At 38.0% G+C, this 12,311-nt stretch overlaps 1 protein-coding gene across 1 annotated transcript; it reads left to right on the forward strand.

The window, feature by feature from the left end:
• Positions 1 to 2,850: 2,850 nt before the first annotated feature.
• LOC137272129 (uncharacterized) lies at positions 2,851 to 6,735 on the forward strand. The gene is made up of 3 exons (XM_067804483.1): positions 2,851 to 3,663; positions 5,898 to 6,145; positions 6,726 to 6,735. Exons 1-3 carry the CDS (start codon positions 2,851 to 2,853, stop codon positions 6,733 to 6,735), a joined length of 1,071 nt encoding a protein of 356 aa, XP_067660584.1.
• The last annotated feature ends 5,576 nt before the right edge of the window (positions 6,736 to 12,311 follow it).

The following is a 12,311-nucleotide window of genomic DNA, read 5'->3' on the forward strand; positions in this document are numbered from 1 at the left end:
TATGTATATACGTGTTACTGTGTTTGCAGTTCTACATTCTCCAATCTTATTTGTCATGTTCAGGAACAGGGGAGAAGATCATGAAGCAGTGTCAACTCCATCCCTCACGAATCAGTCCATAACACCTACCACAGAACCTACTATAGATGACTGTGGTTGGATTACACTCAACTCATGGAGGACATAGAACGAAAAGAGAAACAAACCACAGACATAACAGCTGTTGATTCATCCAGTGGAATCATGGACGATCTCTATCAGGAAGACAAACTTACTCCTCTTCAGAAAAGTTGCAGTGTATGCCGTTACAACAATAGGTTGCGCTACATGAGCTGTAATAGTGGACAAATTCAGTGTCATGTGTGTTGTATGGATCTCATGAACTGTATGTGCTACTACGATGAAGAGGGAATGATGGAAGACATGGTATCACAGGACTTTGAAGGTCATATTCTATCAGTGTAAAATACAGTAGTGCTTTCATCATGACAGTTATCATTATGTATCGTAACAAACTTTAGTGAATGTTCAAATAAAATGAATAAACCAATGCTGTTTCATGTTATATATTTCTTAGCCAGCCACAGTTTCCACAGTGCAACATGAGTTCGCAGAAGAAGAACAGCATGTTAAAGCAAGAAAAAGCCATAGAAAAGTATTATTTCAATGCTGAAAATCCTGGAGCTTATTTTGGTCCATCAAAACTACGTGATGAATTGAAGAAAAACAGAAAACAACAACATATCAGGTTGAGGAATGTGAAACGATTTGTGAAGAATCAAGACGCCTATAGTTTACATAGACCAGTCAAGCAGAGATTTAAAAGGTTAAAAGTAAGGGTGAATTATATGAATGAAATGTTTGATGTGGATCTGGCCGACCTCTCTCGTTATAGCAAAGAGAATGATGGTGTCAGATATTTGCTGGTGGCTATTGATATCTTGAGCAGATATGCTTTTGTGCTACCTTTAGAAAACAAGAAACCTGAATCAGTGTTGAAAGCCTTCAAAGAAATACTGAAAACTAGACAACCAAAGAAGGTTCGCACAGATGCTGGATCAGAATTTCGAGCAGGCTTTGATTCATATTTGAAAAAGAAAAACATCACTCACACCATTACGCGGAATGAAAACATCAAAAGTAATTACGTAGAACGTTTCAACAGAACGCTAAAATCGTTGATTACACGCTACATGACTCACAACAATACCAAACATTACATCAATGTTTTACCTAAACTTGTGCACAACTACAATCATACGTTGCATTCCTCCCTACCTAATTTATCACCTGCACAAGTGAATAAGGACAATGAATTGAAAGTTTGGCAACATGTGTATGTCAAACCTTTGTTGAAACACCTCAAAAGCCTGCACCCTGAAAGGAGGGCAAATATAAAGTAGGAGATCTTGTTCGCATTCCATATCTGAAGAGACCTTTCAACAAAGAACTTGACTTGAAGTGGACACAAGAACTGTTCAAAATAGCTCATCGTTTTAAAAGACAGGAAATTCCACTGTACAAAGTCAAAGATTTTCATGATGAAATGATCCAAGGTACTTTTTATACCAGTGAATTGCAGAAGGTCAGTAAAGCAGAAGATATTGAGTGGCAGGTGGAAAAGGTCTTAAAGAAGAAACGTATGAATGGAAAGACTTATGCTTTGGTTCGATGGTTAGGTTGGCCCAGTTCCTTTGATTCTTATGTGTTTCTGAAGTCTTCAGACTCGAAGAAAGATTACTTCAAAGGCAACACCCCGTATCATTTTCGTGTGAAACTGAATCAAAGGTTGGTGTTTGATGGCTTCTGGGTAGTCAGCTTGACAGAATTAAACTTTGGAAAGGTGGATCTCACTCATATGAATGATCCTTACATAGATGTGTTGTGTAACCTATGCGACAGTTCATTGGTAGGACAGACTCAATTACCATTGTTGAGACGCATAGACCTGAGGGAGGGACCTAACTTTACATTTGCTAATGAATACAATATCCATGTGATGGTGAAAGAATCTCCTGACATAGAAATTAGTATAAAAGCAAGCGATGGAACTCCACTGTCATTCTTGAAAGAGGAGACTCGCCTAACACTTCACTTCAGACGTTATCCTTTTGTTGCCTAAGATGGAGACGTTACCTTTGTATGTACCCGATTACAACAAATGGCAGATTTTTTTCAAAAAACACATGGCAGGTAGTTCTCAACTGGTGAATGGAAAACCACAACCTAAGCTCATTTCATCTGATCAACCTGAGGAAGCATCAAAAGAAGTTAAAGTCAAACTGCAGGTCACTTCCGAACCTCAAAGTGTGGTGGAAAGAGCAGATGCTAAAGAGAAGAGACAGAAATCATTAAAAAGAGCTGCAGGTGAACGAGTGGCCACAACCAAGAGGATACGTCTAACGAGCAACACCCCCTCCAAGACAGCTCGTGTGTTCAAGAGCACACCAGTGAACGAAAACGATATCTTTGGTTAACACCATGTCGCTGCTCACCAGTAAACACTTCGATGAGATAATTCCAGAATCCCTGAATTTGTTCTCACTACCGCCATTTCAGACATGTGTTCAACAACATTACTATGAAAATGTACGTCCAGTGAGTCAAATCAACGACGAAGCGCCTTTGGAATTCAGTATTTCTAACACAGGTAGTGACTACCTTGATTTGAAGAGGACAAGATTGCACGTGAAACTCAAGGTCACTCACAATGATGGGAGCATATTGCTTCCCAAGGAACACGTGGCTCCAGTCAACTTGTTTCTTCAGTCGCTTTTTAGTCAGGTTTCAGTTTATTTGAATGACACACTGGTCTCTTCCACAAACAATCATTATGCTTACAAGAGCATGATGAAAGCATTACTGAATTTTGGAGCCGATGCAAAGACTACTCAGTTAACCTCTCAGTTGTTCTACAAAGATGTAGGAGCATTGAACAGTGATATAGAATCAACGGATACAGAAACAGGAAGCAACACTGGCTTGATGGCACGGGGAGCGTTCATTAAATTGAGTCAAGAGATGACCATGTCTGGAAACTTATTTGAAGATGTCTTTGAGATGAATAGATACATGATTAATGGTGTACCTATGACTTTGAAATTGTACAGATCCTCTCCCACCTTCTGTCTCATGAGTGGTGTGGCCAACAAAAAATTCACTATAACACTTCTGGATGCTTATCTCAAAATCTGCAGACTGAATGTCAACCCAGCCCTGATTATAGCTCACAATACCTTGTTTGAGAACAACTCTAATGCCCTCTATCCATTCGTCAAGTCTGAGGTGAAGGTCACTAGCATTCCCGTCTCTCAGTTAACACATACCATTGACAATGTCTCCAATCCCATTGCTAATCGATATATCGTAGCATTTGTTGATAGCAGCAGTTTTAATGGGAAATATGATGGGAATCCTTTCAACTTTCAATCGGGCATGATTAAAACGATCAACCTGTATGTGAATGGAGTCAGTGTTCCAGGGAGAGCTACAAGTGCAGACGATGCAGACACCTATCTCAACCTGTTTGATAGCAAGAAACTCAGGTGTCAAAACCAGGCCAATGGTATTTCCAGACAGGACTTTTTGCTTGGCAGTGCTCTTTTTGTTTACCAACTGGATGAAGTAGATGTCGATTATCTCAATCTTGTGAAATCGGGAAATGTGAGACTTGAAATTGAATTCAAATCTGCTTTGACTAAGACATTGAGCTGTGTTATCATGAGTGAAAGAAATTCCATCATAGAAATTGATAAAGCGCGAAATGTGTACATCAAGTAAAACATGAAAGCTTCGGAATTGAAGTGCGCCATACAGTGTGATCCTGTCTTACAGTGTCACGTCCTGGGAGTGTATGCTAAAGACACTTTGCCTGTACTGACATCTTGCATGATGAGAAGGGGAGTTGGACTAATTGTAAATACAGACTGTAGTCAAAAGAAAGGTCGTCACTGGGTTGCTATGTATTTCAAAGGAAATAGAGCAGAATTGTTTGACAGCCTATCAGAACCCATTGATGCTGTATTTGATAGGTAGCTAAAATCCTATGTTAGATCTTACTTGCACAACAGTGAACAGATACAATCTGTAGATACCAATGTGTGTGGGTTCTATTGTTTGTATTATCTGTTATGTACATTGAAAGCTCACTGGAGTTTTCATCGTATTGTTCATCAGTTTGATGTAAGGAACTTCCTATGGAATGATACTTTCGTATCACAGTATATATGCAACTATTTCAAATACTGTACTCCTTCCTGTTTTAATTGATAATGATGTACAATGTTTTTTCCATGTAGAATAAAAAAGAATTAGATTTAGTTCAAATGATGTTTTTGTTGTGTATAAATACCCTCTGTGTTGGTGAGTAAGTTCAGTTTCATACTGAACAGCAGACCAAGATACATCATGGATGAAAGTGCTTGTCTGTTGCCTTTTAAAACGCCTACAACCATATCCGTAATAGGTGGATCGTCAAGTGGTAAAACCTTTTGGGTTTCACACCTGTTAAGACAAGCCAATGTCATGTTTGATCCTGCACCCAAATTGATTATTTACTGCTATGCTGTGTGGCAGGATGTCTATAGTGAGCTCAAGAGAATCATTCCCAATATACGTTTTCAAGATGTCCTTCCCACAGAACAGGAGTTAAATTCATATTCTTTAGAATCGGATAAACATTGTCTGCTGGTAGTAGATGACTTCATGCAACAAGTGTGTAAAAGTCAGCTGTTTTTACACCTATATACCACATTATCCCACCATCTGGGAATTTCTGTTATCAACATCCTACAATCAGCGTATCCAAAGGGGGAATGTAACAGAACTATGTCACTGAACACACATTATTTTGTGTTATTGTCTAACCCTCGTTCGGCACATGAGTATAAAATTTTAGCATCACAAATATTTCCAGGACAGGCTAAATATTTCACCGAATCTTTTCAAGATGCTGTAAGTAGAAAGAAATATGGTTATCTGGTCATGGATACCTCGCCCTATGCAGATGAACAGTATGGTCGTTTGCGTACAGGTATATTCTCTGATGAGGTGTGTACAGTGTATCTGCCACAGATATAGAGTGACATAACTAAGGTAATATACAGCCACGTCTCATCCTTTTCACTTTCATACCGAACAGAGCCATGGATGTGTGCGGACCGTTTGATAACCTAGTGGCAGACTGTATTGAAATACCATGCAATAATATTAGGTTTGGGCAAAAGTTTAGTGACAGACTGAAGTCTTTCAACAGTTGGCCAGTACAAATGAAGCAGCCTCCAAAAGTCATGGCAGAAGCAGGATTTATCTATACGGGACAATCTGACAAGGTCTACTGTTTCCAATGCGCACTGAGAGTGCATTCGTGGATAGCCGAAGATGATCCATTAGCAGAACATTTTAGACTGTCTCCACATTGTGCTTATATCCACATGGTGTCTGAACCCAAAACCAACAAGGAAGGTTAGAACACATACAACTTTGAATTAATTTATATAGTCAATATAACAGTCAGTTCACTTCACTTCACTCATTCTACAGTCAGCTCTCTTTGAACGTGGAACAGCTACCCGACAACATCAACATGAGCGGTCTGCTGCAAAAGCATTGGGCTTTTCTTATGATGTTAGAACAAGCTAATTCTGCACAGAGAAAAGCTATGCTGACGCATGCTTCATCTGAACAGTTTAAGTCAGTGATTACACTAGTGTATAATATCCTTGTTGGAAAGATACCACTAACACCAGGTGACAAAAACCGTCTGTCACGTCATAAGTCTGTCATTCGAATCTTGGGCAGTAAGAGTGTCAGCAGACACAGGAAACGTGAGCTCATCGCTGCCTACCATTCAATTGTACCTATTTGCATAAGGAACTACCAAGCCTACTTGTCCTCAGTTCAAAATGAGCAAGCCCATGATTCTTCTGACGAGAGAGAATTATCAGAGATTGATGTCCAAACAAGAAGAAGAAAAGACAGCTCAACAGACAGCTCATCAGACAGCTCTTCAGACAGCTCAGTCACAGAAAGTGAATGAGATAGTTGATGATGATGATGATTCACAAGGGATAGCTAACTCGGAACAACCGGCTGATAATCCTGTATGCAACAAGAAGACAGAACTCCTGTTTCAAGTTCCCGACCAGTTAATCAAGGACATTTCTTCTACCAAAACCATTGGGAAATTGATGTCAATGTGGCTGTTTGTGAAAAACAACATTAAAAAAGGACAATTGTGTGTAGATGAGCATTTACAACTTGTGGGAAACAATAATAATGTGCTGCAAAACTCAAACATTGTCAACTTAATTCGTTTTTTTATCCTGTCACCGCGAAGTAGGCGTTCACCAGTGGGTTATAAACAGTTTCTTAAACTATTAAAGCGTTTACATTTGCCCAAACATTTCAGGAAACGTATTGGAAGAAAAAAGAAAGACAAAACCAAGATACATAGAAATGTTTTATTTGTGAAACGTAAAGCTGCCAAAGGTGTTCCAGGGTTGGCAACATTAGAATCGTTTTATTGAAACCTCAAACTCTATGTACTCTATGTATAGTTTGTGACAATAAACAATGTGAGCACAATAGCGTTTATGTTTGTTCTCCTTGTAGTCTTGAAGCAGTCACACATTGTGTTCACTTTGTAGTCTTGAAGCAGTCACACATAGTGTTCATTTTGTAGTCTTGAAGTAACCACTCATAGTGTTCATGTTTTGCTCTTGCAGCGAAACATAGGATACATTCAGCTAGTCGAAACATAGGATACATTCAGCCAGTCGCTGTCTTGTCAAGTGTAAGTTTGACTTCTGTTAGTCATTATGATGAGTCATTATGATGAATCTTCCGACAAGTGCAAGCATGGGCTGTCTTCAGTTTTGCCTTCCTGACCACACATTTGCCAGTATGCGTCAGGAACCTATGATACGTATATTTTAATTTGGCACCACAGTAGACGCAGGTAAAGAGACCCGATCGGTCTTCACCATTTGCGTCAACAGGTAGAAAGCCATCGCAGCTTGTACACATGTAGGCTGGTTTGCTCATCCTGTAAAAATAAATAGAAAATAAATAAAATCAAACACGTCTAGTATTAAAACAAACATAATGACATGACTATACATTTTAAATTTCAATGCGATTCTAAATTTCAATAAAAACTTTTTTTCATAATAATCATATAGCTTACCTGTTAGGACTTGTAAAATTCCATATTTCGTGCAGATGCAGTGAGTGAGTAACTATACAGTTGATGAATAACCATAAGGTACACTATGAATCCCATCCTGTAGCACATAACGCTTGTTGTTTATAGAGGTCAAAGCCACTTTGTTTTGTTTTTGTGTGTGCAAGACGTTATTGAAAGAGCGAATGAGATGAAAAGAACATGACACAGCTGTTTTGTCAAAAAGACACTCCCTAAACATCTTATGTCTGAGAAATTTCTTGATGACTGTTTTTTTAATACTTTTGGCTGTCTTTTTCTCAATAAGATCCTTATCCGTTTTCATCAAGAAGGAATACATTTTACTTTCTAGTCCACAGAATTCATGTATGATGTTTCCACCTGCTTCATCCTTCATCTTGCCTGTCACCTTCCTGTTTTGATCAGAATAGAGACCCTTTGGGTCATTGGGAAAGAATATAAAGTGTCTACTCTACCACAATGTCTTTGGTGACGTAGTAAATTATGTTTAAGACCAAAGGTTTGCTGACAATGATCACAAGCAAACACCGGGCAGGTGCTGAAATTACTCATGGCTAACTACTGTTAGGCTAACAACAATGTGTGGAACCATTGGTTATTCATCAATTACTAAGTTACACCCCTTGACGATCTGTAGAGAGAGGAAAAAAATAATAAAAAGTCTCATAGCTCACTCTCAGCATAACGCTCATTTATATTGGCCACAATGTTTCTCTTACTCTTCTTATAAACGATCAAGGTAATACAGGAAGTTATAGAAACATTTGCAAATAATGTATAATATCGCATGCAACACGAGCTTATACTTAAAAAAGAACACACAAAACTATTCAATAAAGTCAGTGAAAATGCTTACCGTTCTGTTGTATGCAAGAATGGATGAAGAATCCTCGGTGTGACAAGGCTAGGCTTTTCACGAATGTGTATGCTTGCCTGATGTCGTGTGAGTGAATGATAGGACAGTCAGATCTTTTTATAGATGAAATATTTTTGCAATATCATGCTCCTTTCACTAAGCACTAGCGGTGTCTGTAAGAGATAAAGAGTTCTATGAAAGTGCCAGGACATTGCAATATCAAATCGTGAGAAATTTCTCTTTGGCAGGTTTCATTTGTCTACATTTTACATTAGATTATAAAAGATGGAGAGAGTCGGCACATTCTTTTGACTTGGGCTGGGTCGCAACGTGATACAGCACTGAATCGGAAAGAAATGATCAATCGGACAGATTACTATGTAGCATGAATAGGTACCAGGATGTCTTTTGGCACATGGGTGTGTCAGGAAGGTGGTGGTGAACACGTAGCTATCGGCTCTGTTCATAAATTTTTTTACTAATATAACCGGTTATCTCCACAGACGTGGTAAATAAATTAACAGTGAAACTAATTTATGTTTGACATAAAATAATGGTAGTATGAACCCCCCCAAAAAAAAAATGATAAAAGTTGTTTCGTCAATTCCTGATTTGATCTAAAGTAGTTATGAAAATGGAATGGTATGTTCATAAAGAGAAAGTTGAAGGTTAGGAATAACCAATAAATAATCAAAGCCAAATGTTGCAGGTGAAATCAATAGAACAGGCATGACACTTATAGTCAGAGATCATATAATAAACTTATTAAATGGTCTCTGTTATAATGCATGGGTATTTTTCGTCTTACATACTAAACCTATTGCAAAATCCTGTCCGTGACATTTTGAACAGTACATTTTATTGAAGTTTGTAGTAGAAGTCGTGATATTTGTTGTATAACGCTTATGCGTGTCCGACATTATGGCAAAAACGTGTGATACATTAGTTTATCGGTTAGTATAAAATGCGCAGGGTAGAGGTCGGTTTGTGATAACGGTTACTGCATAAAGCCTGTTGTTTCGGCGAAAGGCTGAAGCAAACGATAAAACCGACCATGCGTGAGATGTCTTATGGTTTTTCACCAGTTGAACCTGAGTGCGATTCCGCTGAAAGTATTTGTAAAACTACTCCACCCACTTCAATCGTGCTCCGAGGGCATCACAGTATTTGAACAATTTGTTTGTATAACTGCTACATGACGCCAAGAAGAAATCTCACTGTGTATGTAGCTAATGACTGATATGAAAACTATTTGCGACTTAACGTGTTGAAATGTGTGGGATTGATATCTTAATGACACTTTCTCATGAAAAACGGACTTTTGGTGACTTATAGCGGAAAAACACCTGTTGATTTATTCCAATGGAAATATTGTACCAATCTAAAACTGTAATGTGAATGTGAAACCTGTCCTGAAAAGTGATGTGAAAATTGTGTTTAAAGACCGAATGTTCAGTGAAACTGGAAAGACTAACACTGGAATTAGTTTTATATAAAAAAGAAAGCATCACTGATATGAAAACGGCAGAGTGTGTATGCAAACCCGTTTTTGTTCGAATTTTAGGTAAGTTTTATTCATTTATTTGTTTTGCTTTGAGTAATATGTCTTACATGCGAGGACAAAATGTACCATCACACTTAAAGGTGTTGAACTTTGCTATGATGCGATGTTATTTATGCATTACAATTCCATTTCATAGACCATGAACCGGAAATATTCGCTCGAACGCAACTGCTAATGCATTATGAGGCCAAACCGAACGCGTGACTTCTCCTGTTTCTGCGTTTTGGCGTTCAATTTCGAGAGCGTACGGGAACATTGATTCTCTGCGTATATGCTTCAGCGAGCATGACAAGTTTTTCAAAGCAACGTCTCGTTTATTCATTCATTATTTGATACATTCCGAACTCTATGAATGTTCACGTTTCATAAAGTTAACCTTTACCTTCTATCATAGATCTGAAAAAAAACACAAAAAAAACCCTAAAAAACAAAAAACAAAAACAAAACAAAACAAAACAAAAAAAAGCAAAACAAAAAACAAAACAAAAAAACAAACAAAAAAACAACAAAAAAACAACAACAACAAAAAAACAAAACAAACAAACAAACACTCTATATAAGCTAACGATCTGCTCAAAGGGGTTAATGTATAACTTGGTTGTTCACCGCATATCGTTTGAACGGTTTCAGTTGACTCAGGATGTATCTGTGTAATGCCATCGTTAAATAGTTTGCATACTTTGCGTTAAAGAGCACTTTGTGGAATGCCAAGGTTAAATAGTTTGCCTAGTTTTAAGAGTGTTAAGAGTCGTTCTTGTGGAATGCTATTGTATTTAGGATACATATGTGGAATGATATCGTTAAATAGTTTAAATAGTTTGACTCATCCCTCTGGAATGCTTTGTGCTCATAGGGAGGTGTGTTCAGGAATGCTATTGTGCTGTGGAATGCATTGTACTCATAGGGAGGATTTTGAGGATTACTTCTCTGGAATGTCTATTGTATTCGTCTGGAATGCTATTGTATTCGTCTGGAATGCTTTTGTTCTCTTAGGAATGCTATTGTGTGTGTTGAACGGATTACTTTTCCCCTACTTCTTACGACATGCATAGTCGCCTTTTATGGCAAGCATGGGTTGCTGAAGACCTATTCTACCCCGGGACCTTCACGGGTCGGGCACCTGAGTGAGAGTATGGTAAGCCTTTTTCACATTTACTAAGAAATGCTTATAGCTTAATTTGTATTAAAGATGTAGTGAATGAAAAATAGAGGTATCGTGAATTGAATTGAAGATATCTTGAAATTACCTGAAAAGGTATCGAATAAAGATTACTACTGGTAAACACATATAAGATGATCCACGACCTGACAAATGACCCCAATTTGCATACTTTGGAACGCCCCACAGAACGACCTACTTGAAACAAGAGGGAGACAGGTTGTCTGATAAATATCGAGAAGTTCATTTTCCCCGTGCGTTTCACGCATGAATTGTTATAGCACACACGAGTTGGGAGTAGGTACAATCCCAACGAATTGAATCAACACAATATACTGAGCAAATATGTTTAGGACCACCGATCCATTTCACGAAGCAAATGACATTTTCCTGGGTTTTTTAACAAAATTGTTGAATATCTAAAAGGCTTGTCAATGCCCCAATCATCTATTTGTCTTCGTCTTAACTAAAGGTTAGCGTGGAATATCAGTATCTTGTGCCTGAAATTGCAGTCTTATCATTCGAAGGAATATGCGGTGTTGATTTCATGTCACGGTTAGCATGTATTGCACGTGCATAATCGTCAAGCTACCTGTAGCAGCAAAGTGTACGCGCCCAATTCGTTGTACCGCCTCTCTTGTCACAAATGCGTTTAGTGCACAGGGTCATCTAATATATGTCTAGCAGTATAGATATTTGCAATAATAGATATCTGCGATAAAAGTCACGACGTCGCGAACTGAAAGCATTTTCATGATATCTTGAAAAGAATTGCTGGTATCTTAATTGTATTGACACCAGAATAGGATATATATGTGAATGAGTTACTTAATATTTACCGTCACATAATTCAGCCAAATCATGGCGAGAACAATCAATTATTCAATCATCAATAAATTTATAAATTATAAAACCTGTTGCCGAAACCAGTAAAATACTAAAGTATCACAGAGAATGTAAAGCTAGCAGGTATTCCAACACGATATTATCATAGAGAACAATACAAAATAAAACTAAATCACCAACAGCTGAAGGTAGATCACCATGCTAAGGACAATAGGGGCTTGCGTTGCATGTGCTTCCTGCATGAACCCTAGCCGGATTTACACCAGCCCCTCAGCTCTTAACAATTTTGACAATATCTAATCAGACATTAAAGAGGCAAATATTCTACGATTGAAGGTGGAGAGTGTGAAGTTACTTTCAATGTTCTGGGATTTAGGTACCCTCTCGGTAGGGATTAAATATTTGTGCAAATTATTGTTTTAATGTTATATGTAAATCAGTTCTTGGTATCTCACAATTAAATACATATATCTTTGACTGATTAGATATCTTGTATTGAATTGGAGATGTCTTCAAACCGCTTAAAGATATTTCAAATATCAATGGAATGTATACAGATAGCGCTGAGTTAGTTGCGCGAAACGAAGTTGAAACCGGTTTAGCTGGCTGAAACAGTTCTCCCGATGCTCTTTCTGGTCGACGAGCTGGCACAGTTTTCGAACACGTTTCACAAGAGTCAAGT

Source organism: Haliotis asinina, chromosome 2 (assembly GCF_037392515.1).
Source record: "Haliotis asinina isolate JCU_RB_2024 chromosome 2, JCU_Hal_asi_v2, whole genome shotgun sequence".
Taxonomy (NCBI): Eukaryota; Metazoa; Mollusca; class Gastropoda; order Lepetellida; family Haliotidae; genus Haliotis; species Haliotis asinina.